We start from the raw sequence: 17807 nt of genomic DNA, 5'->3' as shown, positions 1-17807 counted from the left end.
ATACCAGACAGACACACAAAACAACCATTATAAACTGTCCAAAGGCTGGATGTATATTATATATAATCATTTTTGCTCAGATGTATTTGCTTTTTGTGGTTTTCCCCATGTGGGGCAAGAGTTTGTTTCAAAAGGGAGGATACAAATTTTTAGCTGACAAGGATATTGTCACATCCTGAGAACAGGGCTTGAACTTTGCACAGAAAAACAGCTCAGGTTATGACTGAGGCGATCATGTCATGCATTTCCTTAAACTAGATTGAAACACATCAATACTCTATAGGATCTATATTACCTGTGCTATGAAATATGCTCATTATAATCCATGGTATTTATTTTGAATCTTATTTCTCTTTACCTTCAAAGATGGTTTAAGCATTAATTTCCTTGTTTGACTGTCACATTTTGTGTGTATTCACATCTTTCGAAGTGAAAAATCAAACATAAGAACCTGTTCTTATGTTTGATTGTTGGGTCAGTCTTTGCTAGAACCAACATCCACACCTTTCTACAACAGTGCTGCATTTACAGGTTTAAATTCTGAGAACATGTGTTCCAAGATAAATGTTAACACTTTACACTTTACCTTTTTCATCTCCAAAGCTACCATTATAAGCCTAGTTTCCCCAAAACTACAAATTTTTTTAAAGAATTGTTAAGAACGGATGAAGAAAAGAAGTTGCAAGTCATACACATAAAAAACACCACAAATAACAGTATAAAAAAGGTAGGTCGGACACTCTATATATCATTTATCCATACATTTACTCACATATATAAACGGTAGTCCTTCATATGCTAACACATGTGTTTAAAGTATTCTAATCACACTATTTTCTATAGAAATGCGATTCTAGTGATTAATTTATAATTTCCTACCATTTTCCTACCAAACTACGCATAAATAGATCCTCCATTATCTTTGATTTACGGGTCATTTTGTCAATAAAATGTACTACATGTATCATACTTTTCTATATTTAAATTAAGGGGAGTGAGTTTTCCACTTGTTTACTGGCTCTATAGTTTAGTGTTGTTCATACATTTGCCCAGTAAGTGAAAGAGCCTCAGTATGGCCCCAGGAGGAGACACAAATCTCTTGTGAAGTTGTGTGTACAGGTTTTAAAACCCTCTTCTACACTCTATTTTCTTACCAAAATGCATTTATTAATTTCATTAAAACTGGAATCTATACATAAATATAAAATCTTACATGACTGTAACTACACCACATTAAGGACATTACAAAAAGCAACATTAAAATAAACACATTTAAGAACCAAATAGGAGTGGCACTTGTACAATTGGGGCACAGAGGCGAACCCTGTCAGTCTCTCAGAGCACAATATTTAGATTTCAGCATTCAGGAAGGACCATCCATCCAACCAGTCATTTAAAATAAGGCCATGGTCACTTCACTTGAGGCGTCTGAATTTGTAATACCTCAGCAGGGCACTCCTGTTGCTAGGCTGATGATCTTTTTATAGAAATTTTCCACTGGAAAGAGCATGCGCTGCTGTGTGGAGCATCTCATTGGCCCACGATGGGGGTGGAGTGCGTGCATACCAGAGTCTTCAACAAATAGTGTCCAACAAAGGCTGCATTCACTGAACAAGCCAAGCTTGCCATGTTTGGCTGTTCTCAATAGATTTCTCAATGCATCCATTACATTATTAGTTTGAGTTTTCCTTTCTATTTCCTTTTGTTTATTTGCAGTTAAGGTTAATAATGGGCTGAAATCAGTTGATTTTTGCCAGGTTGTCACAAGCAGTGTGGACCTCTGTTGTCTATTTCACACCTGTGCTTATATCCGGCTACATCCTCATGTATGTCTTAACCCTGAAGTAGATTTGGTCTTTCCAGTCCATTCAATTCATCTTTTTTTTTTGGGGGGGGGGGGATTATGCAGTTAAATATTTGAATTTTCTGTTCAAAACTAACAAATAAAAAGTTAATTTCATAGCACATCTAGCATGGCATCATCTTAGGCTAAGAAACACTGTGTGCAAGGCCTCAATGAAGCTGAGTTCACATGGTAGCAAAAAAACATGTATTATAACTTAATAAAGTGTTATTAAGGTCCCCGGCAAGCCTTTAAGGCCATAAAAAGGAAGGGGGTCAAAGAAGGTCAGCATTATGGTAAAGAAAACCCCCCAACAACAACAAACTATTTCACATTTGATTTGTGAGAAAAGAAAAGAAAAAAGGGTAGCCTGAAAGCACACACTAGATTCAAATGTTGGTATACCCTCAATAAGCTAACTGTAGCTTCGTGGCCAATATTCATAACAATATTCGTACAAAGTTTTCTCACTTGGACTTCTAGCTAGCGTCCTAATGTAGCTCTATCTGACAAATATACAGCTACACTTGGCCAACATAATGTTTTGTTAACTTCTTTCATTTACGACAATGTTTTAAATATGCTGTTTTTAACGTGGCATGAGCTCAGCCGAAGAAAGAAAAAAAAAGGAGGACATTTCTTTTATGTTCAGTATGATGCTAGCGCTAGCTAGATGGGGCTGTAGAGGAAGTGGAGCTTGGCTTACGTTGAGAGCAAAAGTGGGCAGAGCCGCTGAAGGATATCAGCTCAGGCAGAGGCAGAGAGGAGGACACACGCAGCAGAGGAGCAAAGCGTCGACGACGGAGTGGAGGAAGGGCTCAGCGATGCGGCTGAAAGACCCACCAAAACGGCGAAAATCGCGCAAAAATGCGGCACTGACCGAGGCAGATGACGGGGGATAGACACGGCCCGTGAAATTGGTAAGAACTTAAGAGTAATCATACATTAATAGCTGAAAAAAACGAGCCAGGCGTGTAAAGCAATATGGTGGAAAGAACGACAGATAGGCGCAGTGTTGGTAAAAATGGCTATGGTGTGCTGTTAGCGAAGAAAAAAAGAAAAGGGTCTGCAGAGTTTAAATTGCATGCATTTGTTTTTTAGTTTGTGGATTTTGTATGTTTGTAAGGGCAGTTTTGAGTTAGCTTAGTTTAGATTTTTGAAAGTGTATTTGTTCGCGACCTGTTTGGAGTTATTTCAACCTACGCATTTAAAATTTGCTTTGTCCTTGAAAGGGCAAATGCCCTTGTCTGAATTTGTTCGACAAAACCAGCAAAAATAAGCAAAAGTTTCGTTTTAAAAATGTTGTATCGGGAGCTGATTGATATTAACGCAACAACCTCAAGTACATTTTTGCTTATTTTCACAGTATTCGGTTTTTGAGGTTTTTCATCGAGTTTTAGATGAAAAAAATATTTAAAAATCGATGATTTCTTACATTTTATTAACACAGACCGCTCAGATATAGTTTGTAGCAAGATGTAACAAAGTATTATATACTCATTGCTTATTAATTAAAAATACTTTACATAAATTGTGATAAGTTGCTAAAATGTCCAAAATATGACTATTAACTAAAATCCTTTTATTTTAGACACCATACATAAACAGTACATAACTTGATTGTGAAAATGTAGGTTCTGTACATTATAAAAGCCAAGATATACTTAGAAATACAAAATAGGGTGTTGGCTTTTAACCCTTTGAGGTACTGAAGGGAGAAGTCATTTAAATATTCTCATAAATTTTCTTCTTCAAGTCACTTTACATCTGTAAATCATGTAAAGAAAAAGTTATGCTAGAAAGCTTCACCAAAAGTATGTGAATTTAAGGAAATTCTAAATTCTGTAATAAAATTAAATAAAGACATAAAATCATGTTAATATCTCAGTCTCATGGATGAGGTTGTTGATTTCTAAACATATAAAGGGAAATGCAACACATAATAAAAGCAGATGATATTTAGTCTTTTATGGCATAATACATCTAACTTTGACTATATCGTTAAATCCAACGGATTAGTACCACCCTACACATAACAAAATGTCCTCCTTAAGGTATTCTCTAGTGGATGTTACTGTTTAAGACAAATTTAGTCGTGTTTTGAGTCAACAAAGCACGCAAAGATAAAACAGTTTTACTAAGTAACAACTAAATATGTAAATACTTATTTAGGATTTTTGTAATATGGTAATATGTTAATGAGGTCTTGGATAATCCTAAAATATTGCTTTAAAAAGGTATTAAAACAGATGGCTTGCTTATGACTGGCTTGTATGCCTATGTAAGTTCTGATTTTTTTTAATTGCGACTACTAGAATAATCAAAATAATGTTTTGTTTTTTGCAGGGATTCGGTGTGATGTTTCCCAAATGACGTCAAAGAAGAGCGGAGATTGCTTTGCCTTATCTAAATGGTATGTTTTATATTTGTACCAACCAGGGTATTTTGCGTAGTCTTACCATTCGTTAGTCTTTACTGTTGCATACCTGCAGCCAGTAGGGCGTGCTGTTGTCACAGTTCCTTTCTGAAAAAAGTTTTTTTTGTTTTTTGTTATTTCAAAGGGTTGACATTTAGCCAACGTGAATGGAAGAATTTGAGTGATCCGTACTGCAAGTAGACACTGTAAGTATCATTTTAAGGCAGTTTGAGTGTCTTTAGAAGAATTCTTATAAGCAGTTTGAGCTTTGAACTCTTAAAAAAAGTGCTGAATTATTTAAAAAAAAAAAATCACAATAACAATTAAAAAACAATAACCTTACTAATTTGATTTTTAAAAAAAAGCAACGTTGTAAAGTCCACATTTATGTTTTTTGCTTGTACATCAGAATCATTATTAGGAAGTACCGCTACGTCTACGCTTCTGAACAAACACAGTTCTGCCCCCTAGTGTATGATGTAACACATAAATTCCAAATGTATAGAAGTGGGCTCACTTACTATGGATGGCAACGTTACGCGGTTATTTCGAAATAATTTTCCCGCCACTTAGAATAAAGTGTACTGCAGACACGTAAGATCACTTCGCACATTTTTATAGCTTACAGCACATTAATATTTAAATTGCTTAATATTAAACTGCTATTGTGTTGTTTTAAGAGAACATCTCTATTTGCAACACGTTGATGATAATTTTACAATTGACTAGCTAACCTGTGACTAATCTTAAGGATTGTTCTTTTCATAACTCTTGTGTCAGATTTTAAACGATGACACCAATTGTAGTACATGGGCAAGAAATGCGTTTCGTGTGTGATCGTAAATTATACTTGAGACAATGTTTTTGTAACAGATGTGTAAACGACAGGCTGTGGAAACTTTAGCACATCATCATTAACGTTTCTGCTTTTAATGCTTTACCACTTAAGAACTTTTGTTGCATCTCATTTGCAGGTGTACTAAAACTTAAAGTGTTAAAAACTGCAATTCAACTCCTCTGGGGCAGAATTGTTAATCATTTATACCTAAAGTGTCACTGAACCTTTTCTTTTCCTCTGAACTTTAGTGTCTGGAAGCAGTTGACAAATTTTGCAAATGCTCCACATTCAATTACATCTTACATTTTAAAATGTTTGATAAATTGGGAAGCAAAATTCAACTTGAAAGTCACTAACTATAACATAAAAATGGTTATAGTCCCTGGATTATTGGAATGAACGGGTCTCGTAGAAGTACTTGGAGCCAAGAATGTGACCATTTTGAATTTTAGAAAATTTCTTGCACAGATGGGTAACAAGTATAAGTAACTAAGAATTTTCTCAAAATGGAAAAAACAGATTATTTCCCATAAATGTTGCCAAACCAATTAAAGTGGCAACCACAATTTGTTCTCCGCACAGAAATTCAAGTCTTTCGGTGTCCTTTTCAGGTGTGATTTAAAAAAAAAAAAAAAAAAAAAAAGCATTCATTTATTAATCTCGTCTTCTAATCGTAAGAAGTAACTGTAAAAATCATAAAATAAATCCACAGGTTAGATACACCCACACACAGAACATAAAGGAAACACTCTCCAGTGAGCAATACAAAGTATTTCATTTGATAGAATAAATTTGAAAAGAAAGAACTGCAATAGTTTTAACTTGCGAAGCTACTTGAGTTACACAGCACATAAATGTACCATACACCAACACCTGAGTGTCTCGACAGTGACTTATAAATTGCCAAGTATTTTTTTTTATCTGCATTAGATAAATTATAAGTCTGCAAAACGACTAAGAAGATCCTGCCAGCTCTAATTGTCATTCAGTCCAGTACATCTACCATATAATATGTGCTTGTGTGTGTGTGTGTATATATATATATATATATATATATGATCTTTTAAAGCACAAAATACTGATTTTACATTAACAACAAAGGTTGAAGTCAGTATGAGTTTAAATATGACCATTTCTCCTCAACCTTTATGTTAAATAACATTATCTTTCAAGTCATTATTGCTATAAAAGTTGGTTTTGTTTTCTCAGAAATGCGTTCCTCACATTCAAATCATTCTCAACTGGAAACAACGAAAATGAGTGTTTGGAAGCCATCTTTGACAGTTAGAATTAGCATTTATAGATTAAAAGGTCCAAGCACTTAAAGCTCATTAAAGCCTGTAAAGCTGGAAATCTTTCTGTGAATATTTTAAATGGGTGTCATTCATTGTTCCTCATCTTTTCTATAGTGGAGACAGAAGACACTGCGGAGAAGATTTCAATTTGTGAAGAAAAAGAAGACAGCTCTGTAAGTTCCTTTTTTTTTTTTTTTTTTTGACCTGATTGCGTTTGTCATGTGCTTTTTGATTGGCAAATTTAAGTTTCAACAGAATATTTACATTTAGATCCAGTTCAACTAGGTTTGCTTTAAGTAGAGTTTGTCCATGTTTTATGACTGACGTTCACTTTTAGTTCTAAGAGGCTAGCAAAAAACAGCTGTGAAAATGAATTAACAAAGGGGAAGTTTGGGACGATAAATTTCATTGTAGGATACACACAACAATTTCATGCGGCTACACGCAATTTTTGGGGATGTTGCCTGTATTGCCTCCTGTAGGCATTTAATAAAAAAGCCATATTTACCTATATACTTAATTTTGCCAAATCCTATAGATTTTCATTGTGATGAAAACCTGATAGAACAAGACCAATACCAAACCACAGTTACTTGTTGCTGAATAGTGGACAACTGAAAATGACCATAGTTTGAACTGTTGCTTTAACAGTTATTGGATGCTAATGTGTTGTTCATCTGTTGCTCATGTAATTGGTTAGTCTGGTAATTGATGAAGTGGATCATATTTTTCATATAGTAATATTTGCTTACAGACCTGTGTTGTGCTGTTTTACTCCTAATTTGTGTGAACATCAAAGCTGTTGCGTGAATAGATTGCATACGTAACTGATTGATGTGACTTTAGGTGCAACTCTAGACTCATTTTACTCCTGGTGGTCAGTTGAGGAAATGCTTTTCGCAAATTGCTGGAAGACCTATTCAGCCCATATTTCATTGTGCTAATTACTTTAAAACCCACACAATTTTTTTTTTTAAAGCACTACAAAAAAGTACCACAGCCATTAAAGCTTGGGACCAACACAACATTGTCTTGGGTTTCATTGTAAACGTATCAAGAGTTACAAAGTTCAGTTGCGAACCCTATCGAATTTAAATTCGCATTCAGTACATCGCTATGCCATTTTATTACAGTTCACTTACTATTTGTATCCTTTTTAATCAATTCCGCGTTCATAGGAACACTTAACTCTCAAAAAACAAAATACACCTGCACAGTGATCGCTAGCGCAGCTGAAAGCTAGCTACGTATGTTGCTTGACTGGCATAATTGTAATCTAGTTTAGGATACCTGGTTTTAACTGCTGGACATTGCACTGTGGGCTTACAATTCTTCCTTCTTTTTTTTATCCTATCAAGACCCCATTCAACTGGATATTGCTGAAGTGGAGACTACGTTGTTTAACGTGAAGATGGCAAGTTATTTGGCGGTTAGCCAAATTTTGACAAGATGAAACCTTTTTCTGATTGGACTTTGACATTTGGATTTTTATTTTTTTTTTATTTTTTACCTACAACATGGACTCTGGAACACCTTTGCTGGCTATGTAGTGGACTCGTTGAAAAGTTAACATTTGATTTTGGAAAGTCAGCCTTTTGTACATTTGATATTCAAATGTTGTTTTAAATAAAGTATGTGACCTCGTATATTTTTTCCTGGCTTTGTTTCATTAGCAGAGAAATATCAAGGGCACATTTGCAGAAAAAATTTGACAACGTTGAAGTACCTAAAGTCGGAAGTTCGTTTTTGTATTTGTGAATACATACAAAATATCACATTACTTTTCATTGGCTTTGTGTCAATAATTATCAAGGTATGGCCATAGAAATTGAGCTTCAGACTCGAGTTGGAATTTATCAAGTTGATTTATAAGATAAAAGAGAAAGGAGTGATTAAAATTCCCCTTTTTCCATTTAATTAGCCCCACTGGTGAAGCTTAACTAACCCTAAAACACCTGAAAATACACTTCACTTAAAAGCTTTCTGGTCAGAGCCCAAATGGTTTCCAAAGGCTCTCTAAAATGGCTACTGGTCGTCCTTCTTCCTGCCTGCGCAGGAAGTGATGTAATTGGTGCAAAATATATACTTTTACAGCCTCTCAGTATTGTTACCTTTTATCAAAGGGCAAGAAAGGTTTCACTTTGAGGCTTGTGTCCTGGGGCAGAAAATGTATGTAAGTTCATATAAACGAATTTTAAAAACATAATAAAAGGGGAGGGACTTAAACATCACCTGAGTGTGGGGTAAATGGAAATAACGTCAATCAAAGGCAAAGCTTTCAGAGCAGGGAAGGAGCTCTAGATGGCGGCTGAGCCTTGGGAAGGGTGCCATGGGCTTTCGTTAGATCGTTTCTTTTGCCTGTTTTTCGTCCGAGACTGCTCGATTTTTGATGAAATTTTGAGGGCAACGATCGTGCGCTCGTGTTTTTAACGAAAATCTACGCGATTTGTGCCGTTTTAGTGCTGTTTTTTCGAGCCGTAGGAGCCGTCTGCTCCGGCGAAGTGCTCGTCGTTGTTTTCCATACTGGTCTCTGGCAGCCATGGCGCGCCTCCATTTTTAGTGTGCTGCTGCCTCTCCTCTGTCGCTCTCTCAGTAGATGAAGAATGCAAGGGGCCTACGAGCTTTATAGAAACAAGGCTGTTTTTGTAATTTATTAAGTAATTATCTTTACATCTTTATTTTTATTCGAGTCGGAGGCATATTTAAAGTGTTATAGGGCGAACGAGATTCTAATAGTTCATTTATGGACTAGCACCTTTCTCCACGTTGAATTGACATGTTTACACTGTGTCAAGCTTAATTTACTGTTTTTCTTCATGTTTAAATATTATTTTTCTACCGCTTCGTCTGATGACGCAGTTAGAATTAACGGCATGCGGCTCGATCTGTGAACTATATTGAAAGACATTCAAAGGCATTTAACTTATTGTGAGAGCACCTGTCGTTTTTGTGAGGTCTATTTAACCCAGCGATGTAAATAATGATCCTTACTTTCTTCGATTTGTTGCTTTTTTTTCCCTGCTCGTGTCGCACCGCCGAGGCTTTAGCTGCCACCTGAGCAAAAGCAATCTTGTGGGACTTGTATGATAGTTCATGCTTCCTCTTAACTTTTTGGCAGTAAATACCAGGACAAAAGCAACATCCATTCAGATTTTCAGGATACAACAATGATGAAGAGTAAAAGTAAAAAACAAGAGGATGAAGGATCGACTCAAAGCAATGCATCAAGGTATGAGCCTTATACTTTTTACCTTTTTTTCGTTTCTGCTTTGATTGTTTACGTTGTCAAGCATGGTTGATCACCTGTGTTAGATATGCGACGTGGTTTTGAAGACGTGCACTAGTGTCTTGAATGACCTTGCTATTGTTTAATAGCCACACCCTGATTTTTTTTTCCCCCCTTACCATTTCTTACACTCAATACTGAGGTTTCAGGCCTGTGTTATGGATCTTTGCCCACAAGATGCATGTGTTAGACCACTGGGAAAGCCTTTCCTCCTGTATTATTCTGCAAAAAAACTTGTCACAGATGTCTTAATGTCCGTTCGCTATAATGTTATATGACCTTGTCTTGGAGTTAGTACTGCATTGCACCATTTTTTTTTTTTTTTTAACTAACGTTGTTGATTTTGGGGTTTTGATTTATTTCTGAAATGGTGCACTGATTTGTCATTGGACACTAATATATACAGTGTTACAACTATTTTATATGTAACATACTTTACCAGACAGTTTCTGGACCTTGCAAGTGCCCACAACTCTCACTTTATGTCAGTCTCTACTTATTTTTATTTTATTCTGTATTTACATTTTTGGCCAAATATTTTAAAGTTTTACCACATCTACCTTTTAATACTGGATTATTTCTGTTTATTAAAAAGCCATTAAAGCTCAGTGGTTGTAAACAGTTTTTGTGTTGTTTTTTGTGTTTTGTTTTGTTTACAGCTGCTAAAAGTAAAAAAAGAGGTTATGTCAGTGTTCACATCCTTACATTATGTTACAGAATTTTAACATGTTTTTAAGGTGTTATTTTTACTTTCCTGCAAGAGCATTTTCAATTCGAAACTTTTTTCTCTTATCCTCATGTCCACTACATTTAAATGATTATGGGGCTCATTTTATTTTGGGTATATGGATGTAAATGTATTTTTTGAACATGTATATTTTGAATGTTTGAAGCTAAACAGTGGTAATTTTTACTTAAATCTAGCTTTTATTTGTATTTCCTGCTAGGTTGATTGTAAAGGCCTCTGGCCTGGAGTCTGAATACTTTAACACAGTGGCATTTTCTTGCCCTATTGTCCACTTTTATTATTGTGTTTTGTTGATGTCTGCAAGGCCCTGTGGTCCTCAGGTACACCAAATCTTCGTATCAAAATCAGTGGAAACATCTGTTGATCAATAAAGATGTCATCAAATAATCTTGCATGGTTTGAGGATAATGCTGGGGTGACTAGCTGCTCTTTTTCTTCAGGATCTGTTTGTTCTCAGTGCATAAATGCTGTTTTCTAACAGTATAAGAATAACTGCCATGTTGTCAAAGCAAATACTGCGACCTGACCTCAATAGACTGTTTAAAAAAAAAAAGACACATCAGTTTGCAAGCACCCTCACAGCATTACACTGGCTGTACACTGCAGTTAGGTTACATCACACTTGTAGTCTCTGTGTGTGATCCTGTGGCAGCCATTTTAGTATTTTCCTCTAGTGTGACTGAAACGTGTCCTCTGCAGGGTTGACAGCCTGACTTTGTTAGACAGAGAGCTGAGCACTATGAGCATTCAAACAAAGCAACCAAAATAACAACATGAGGGAAATCTATCCGGTTTGTGTAATTAAATGACATGAAAGTAGTATTTACATACTCTCCTGAGTCACAAAATGGCCCTTGCTTTGTGTACCCAGCTTGCTCACTTACCAGTATTAAAACTCAGCTCAGAACTACACAGAGGAGGAACAGGAAGACCTCAGATGCTAGGGAGACTGCTTGGAGGGCTGTGATAGGCTAGGTGGCCACCTAGCAACACGCCAGCCAGTAATAATTCGAGGACGTCTCTATGACCCGCCCACTCCTGACCTCACTTAAAGCGGAAGAAGCCATCTACTTCCGAGTTTGGTCTTTGAAGGAGCGCAACATGTGTATGCTGTAATAGCGTACTTTCAACCATTTAAATTTATTTTTGCCTTTAGCATAATTCCCATCGTCTAAAAAAGGGCACGAGATGGTTATTATAAGCACTTTCTCCATTTTCAAAATAAAAGTAATGATGCTCATTAGACGTAATGACACCAAATGTTTTTAATGAAAACATTTATGGGACACGATGCCGTTTTCATGGTTTAAAATGTGATCCATTGTAAAAGGCAGTGATTGCTTGAGATTTATGCCCAGCCATGCTGGGCTCTGGTGACGCCTTGTGTCCAAAAAGATAACTGCACACAGAAATCTATCCACTGATAACCCCTGTTTACTGAAACTTCCGGCCAAAACCTATATGTTTACGCACAAGGCTAGTTCATTTGCATCAAAGTTGAAAGCGTCAGAAAAAATATTAATCTGATGAGATGTTTAAAATTCTTATTGCTTTATGCATTAGTTTTATCTCCTTTTGGCTAACGAAATGTCTCTTCTTTTTTTTTTTTTATTTCATTGAATCCTTATACGTCTTCAGGCCTCTATAAAACTTTCATACAACATAGAAGAACGTAGCTTTATTAAACTGCTCACAGCCCAAGCTTCCCTTAAAACGTTTTAAACTGAAGAAATGTGCACTTGTGGTCAGAGCTTATAGTTTAGGATTTTTTGTAAACCATTTAAATGACTTTCCACAGTAATTTTGCTTGTTTCAGTTTAGCTTTGATTTGTTTCAGTTTTAGTTTCTCTTTTATTGTATGAAGGACCCATGCCACAGGAAAAAACAAGTAAGTGCATTACAATAAAAAGTCTTGTAGACTTCCAAAGTATCAAAGCCTCATCAGCAATATCATGATAACATATTCTTACCAGATTAACTAGTAGTGGTAGTATTTTTGTTAGTTTCCCAACTATATTGACCTTCCTTGTGACCATTCATGTGGTTTTAAGGGATTGAGTTAAAAGATTAGGAGTGAGTGATCAATAAACACTGAACAGTGACCATTCTTACAGATGGCTGCGGTGCTTCTGTAAATTCTTTGGTTGTTTTTAATCTTTTCTACGGATGAAATTCACCTATTTATTGCATTTTCTAATTATATATTTCTTGTGGTAATTCATAGCTTTGCATTATGCCACAAGCATTTAGAGGATGGCAGAGTGGAAAAGACTGATCCTGCTAAATGTGTTTGACCCAGTTTTAATGTATTTTAGTTGTGAAACCAGGTCTGTTCACTGCAGGCCTGTTTAAAATGCCTGTAAGAGGATTTATGAGCCTTGGAGAGAAAGAGGTTATTATAAGATGGTTAGCTGAGTAAGGAACATGGAGCATGATGTAATGAGGCTTCTGCTTCCTCTCGGCCAAGTCACGAATTACTGATGCCATCCAGCTTTTGCAGTTTCGCTGTGCCCTTCATGTGGGGGTGTGCTCTGAAATTTAAGACTTTCTTTTTTATTTACATAAATATTTATTCTTTTTATTGCTGCCACCGACAACTCCTGTTACTGCCATGATGCTGCACATAGCTCTTTGAGCAATAGCCCATCATTGACGGCAAAGTCAAATGAACATATTCTTTTTCCTGTAGCATTTCGGCTTCAGAGGAATCCAACCGCTCTGCGTCGGAGTCGGGAAGTCAGTCAGAGAGCGAACATGGCAGTGAAAGGAGGAGATCGCACAACTCCGAGTCAAACAGCTCCTCAGAGTCAGAGAGTCACTCAGAGTCAGAGAGCGAATCTGCAGAGTCCAAGTCACAGCAAACCGCAGCAGAGGTCAAAGACAAGCCAGTTAGAAAGAAGGAGCGCCTGGCTGATGTGAAGAAGGTAAAGGCCATCGGAGACGTTCTGTGTTCAACCAGATTGTACTTCCTGCCCTCTCGCAGTGGTGATGGAAATGACTTAATTCATGAGCGTGGTAATCTGATCATGAAGGTGTGACATGCAGCAAACTTGGGCTTTAGCTCTTTGCAGTAAAAGCTTTTCTTTATCCAGACTGTCCTTCTATCTGTGTCAGGCTCTTGCTGTGTCCTAGGTCATCGTGATTATGCAATGTTCTCACATTACTCTCCCACAGACGTGATACAGACACTCAGCCATAAAGATTATTTGAATTTTAGGTGGAGCTGGATAAAGGCTATTCTTTAATGATATAAATCCTTGATAAAGGCCATAAAAGGTTACAGTAACAATAAAGAGTCAACAGAACAATTGATGTTCTGAAAAATCCCAGTTAATGTTTAACTCGTGAGCGAAGATTTGCTGCTTTTCTTTTCTCAGCTAATCGTAAACTGAATATATGTGTACACTCGTCGTTCGTCTGACAGAACTATGCATTTTGACGTGTCACAGTGGCTTGTGGATGGTTTGCAGCAATGACGAAATGAGCTGAGGCAAAAATCGACACACTCATCGTTACTTTCAGCCCTGTAGTGCAAGCTTACAACAGCAGAGTAGAAAAGACGACATGTTACATTTACAAAAAGAAATACAGAAAACCCCGTGGCTTTTTTTTATAGCATCTGATTGTTTTCTTTCGAAGATGTGGGAAGAACATCCAGATGTGTACGGTGTCCGGCGGTCCAATCGGAGCAGGCAGGAGCCAGCTCGATTAAACATTGGAGCTGGGGTAAGCAGATGTGAATGAGCAGTACTGGTTTGCAGTTATCTGCATTGACATCAGCTGCTATAAACAAGCCATGCACGCCATCTAGTGGATGTTTTGTAGTGTTGGTCTGTTTGACACTTATTCTCTCTGCCAAGGTGGTTATTTTTGGTAGCATTTGCGTGCGTGTTTGCCTGTAGCTTTAAAGATTGCAATGAATTCTGATAAAATTTTATAGAGGTACAAAAGTGGCGTCATGTTAGCGGTACATACAGATTTGCCTTACAGCCACCAAGATCTTTAAGGTCAATTTAACCCTTTATTACCCAAGTTGCATGCAGGCCTAATGAAGTTATGTGGTCATTTTGGCTCATCTTTCAGGCAGCATTTGAATTACCTCTCTAGCCCAGAATGATTGAAAACTTACGGTAATCTGAAGAATGCTTGATAAGATCCATGGTTGAGTTGGGTCTTTTGGGTATTGTTGCCCAGCTGGGCAGGCGGACACCCAAGTTTGTGAATGCGACAACTCGAGAACAAGACAATGTTGGATTTTAAAATTCAAAATACAACAGGACGACCTGCTAAAAATCTTGGACGAGTTTGAATTTTAGTGACCTTGAACTTGAGGACAAAGTTGAAAATCTTGTGAATTTCATAACTCAAGAACGAAGAAAAATTCATACCACACACCTATCAGCTAGTAGGCTGATGGGTAGCACTAGCACAGCAGTGTGTGAATGCCTTGTGTTAGCGTGACACACCTGAATATCCCTGTAAAACTCGTCTTTCTGAAACCGTCCGTTCCCAATTTTCTCTCATTCCAATCAAAATGATTATGTCATATAGGCATATAGGATATGTTTTATGGGGATTGTAAATGTCATGTTGCTGTGGACCTTTGACCTCTTCTTTAAGGTCAAATAAGGTGAAACTTGCATAAAATGTCTTATCTTTAAAACTACGCTTAAAATTCTGCTGCCTTTGTTTGTATTGGCAACGTTTATGAAGTGATTCTGATAAATGAGGATTCTAAATATCACATTTCAAATTTTCATTTGACCTGTGATTTCACGTTTACATTTCACATCTGCTTTTCTTTCAAGTTGACCCCAGAATGCTTTATTTTTTCAAAGAAAGTATTGTTAAGGGAGGGAGAGAATAAGCTGCCTTGGTGGAGGGTTTGCGCTGTCGGGTGCTTCTTGTTATTGAAATGTTTTTCTGCTGGCTGTTCTTGCAGGGCAGCAGTGAGTCTGAGAGCGAAAGCCCCAAAAGGAAAACCTCCCGGGCTAAGAAAAAGGAGTAAGTATAGAGACTGTCAATACCTTATTGAGGACTATAATCTCACCATTATTTCATTTATTTATAATTTGTCAGTACAGCACAATATTGTTTTCAATATTTTTGAATTTTCATGACACGTGCACTGAACTCAACCCATGTTTTTAGAGTTCATGTCAGTTTGTGTCATTCTGCTGCCAGCCTGTGTTCATATTGTGAACCTTATCATTTAAAGCTTATTTTAAAATGGGTATCTGTTTGTCTCAGAATGGGCTCAGTTAGCTTTAGCCAGCCAGCCAGGTGCTGTTCGACATTAAAATCCAATTAGTGGCTTAACCCTGGTTTTAAAAAATTGGGCTGTGATGAACACCCTACGGCCATTATTTTTTCAATTAAAATCGGTAAAATGGCAAAGTCATGGGCGTGGAGGGTGAACTTGTGGCATTTCTTTGTTATAAGAAATATCTGGAAAGATGATGACTCAAATGATGAAGAGGAGGAGGAGGATGCTTCCGACAGTACAGACAGTGAGCAGGAAGAGAAAAAAGTTAGATCCAGACGACTTCCTGCTAGAAGGTAAGAGTGAAGTGAAGCCTGGCCATCAGACAGCTACCCACTGGGCATCTCTAAATCATTTCATATTGTGTGAGCGAGCTGATTGGTTTGACTTTTCTTTGGTTTGAGTAAAAACGTTTTAACACTCCAGCCTGATGAAACTGTGACATGTCCGAACATCTCATTTGTTTTTGCTCAAATTCGCTACAGCTGTGCTCTGTGTGAAATGCTATTGGCTGCTTCAAGCTTTTAGAATCACCTATGAAACAATCAGAAACCAAAAAAAAGTGTGACATGAACGAGCCAGGAATTTTGGTTTAGCGTGTCTAAGTGGATTTTGTCTTTCTTTCTTTTGTTTTTGTGTTTAACTCTGTTTTACAGGCCTCAGGGCAAATCGTCAACAGCCAAAAAGCAGCTCTCTCAGAAGGCGAAGAAGTCCCGGAAACAGGAGTCGTCGGCAGAAGAGGACGACGACAATGACGACGACGACGACGACGATGAGGAAGACACTCCAAAGAGGCAGACGCGACGAAGGGGTGCCACAAAAGTCAAAAGGTGAATTGCTGAACCTAAAGTTAAGGATATTTTCTTAAAAGTAATTTAGAGTTTTCACTATGACCAGTGTTATTAACCCTTTATGAGTGTCCGCACTCATTTCAATGGCAGTAAAATTTTAGCCAAATGAGATGGAGAAATGTATTTTTATTTTGCATATAAAGCCAGATGAGTTACACTTACATATCAGGAATTCAACATATCCCAGAATGCCTTTGCCTTTCATTAATGGGTTTGTAGAAATCAACAAAAAGTGCACACAACAAAATAAAATTATAATCCAGACGCAGGTGCTTTGTCAGCTGTTCATAGCACTTCCAAGAATGGAATATGTGTCGTCAGTCTTGCTGTATGAGCTATGAAGGAAGTGATATTATTTCCTGGGATTTTTTCCCCTCTTTCCTGTAAGTCCTACCGCAGCTATATATATGCATTTTATTTTTATTGATGTATAGCAAGTTTAAATGCTCCAAAACTGGCACTACAGCGTGCAAAAATGTAAAGATAAGTGCTGGTGTTAAAACGGGTTGAAGTCCAGTAACATTTTTACCACGCATGCACCACCTAATCTTCATCACATCTTTCTGTTGTGCTCTAGTTATAAAGAGGACCAACATGACTTTGAAACGGACTCTGATGACCTGATCGAAATGACAGGTGACGCGTGTGAGGAGCAGCAGGACGACGACAGCGAAACCATCGAGAAAGTAATGGATGCCAGGACTGGCAAAAAAGGAGGTGATACTTTTTCACTCGTCTCATTATTTTTAAACCTATATTCACTCAAATGCTTTCTGTGGAGTCTAAAGGTCAGCGTTGTCTCTTGTAGCCACTGGGGCTTGCACTACTGTGTATGCCGTGGAGGAAAATGGGGACCCGTGCGAAGGCTTTGACCCCGAGAAGGATGAAGGGGAGTCTCATTACCTGATTAAGTGGAAGGGCTGGTCCTACATCCACAACACGTGGGAGAGCATGGACTCTCTGACACAGCAGAAAGTCAAGGGGATGAAGAAACTGGAGAACTTTAAGAAGAAAAATGATGAACTGAACTCATGGTGAAAATCCCGACCCTCGCATTTACACAGAATTTCTTTTCAAGTGTGCACCACCCCTGAAATTCACCATCAATTTTGTCCGTGTTTGTAGGTTGAGGAAGGCGTCCCCTGAGGACATTGAATTTCACAACTGCCAGCAAGAGCTCACCTCTGACTTGAACAAGCAGTTTCAGTTTGTGGAGCGTATCATCGGTAAGAAATCATTATGTTCTCGCTTTTGCAGAAAACACCGT

General features: G+C 37.4%; 1 protein-coding gene across 3 annotated transcripts in view; it reads left to right on the top strand.

Moving 5' to 3' along the window:
- The first annotated feature begins 2364 nt into the window (after positions 1–2364).
- Positions 2365–17807, top strand: part of chd2 (chromodomain helicase DNA binding protein 2) — a 28342-nt gene continuing 12899 nt past the window's right edge. Inside the window, exons 1-13 of one of the 3 annotated variants that reach the window (XM_086298597.1) lie at positions 2365–2763; positions 4190–4256; positions 4405–4465; positions 6507–6565; positions 7751–9621; positions 13116–13350; positions 14066–14152; positions 15369–15430; positions 15869–15985; positions 16346–16519; positions 17118–17257; positions 17349–17574; positions 17666–17766. In XM_086298597.1, coding sequence (XP_086154723.1) covers positions 9560–9621; positions 13116–13350; positions 14066–14152; positions 15369–15430; positions 15869–15985; positions 16346–16519; positions 17118–17257; positions 17349–17574; positions 17666–17766 — 1204 coding nt within the window. In that variant the 5' untranslated portion in view covers positions 2365–2763; positions 4190–4256; positions 4405–4465; positions 6507–6565; positions 7751–9559. The remainder of the gene's footprint in view (positions 2764–4189; positions 4257–4404; positions 4466–6506; positions 6566–7750; positions 9622–13115; positions 13351–14065; positions 14153–15368; positions 15431–15868; positions 15986–16345; positions 16520–17117; positions 17258–17348; positions 17575–17665; positions 17767–17807) is intronic. The other 2 variants (XM_086298596.1, XM_086298598.1) reach the window with 2 other exon arrangements.

This window comes from Aulonocara sp. 'chitande type north' Nkhata Bay, linkage group LG7, assembly GCF_057382095.1.
Source record: "Aulonocara sp. 'chitande type north' Nkhata Bay isolate Kocher_YH1m ecotype deep benthic linkage group LG7, A_spYH_male_GT1.1, whole genome shotgun sequence".
NCBI lineage: Eukaryota > Metazoa > Chordata > Actinopteri > Cichliformes > Cichlidae > Aulonocara > Aulonocara sp. 'chitande type north' Nkhata Bay.
This window is presented reverse-complemented; position numbering and strand designations above follow the sequence as displayed.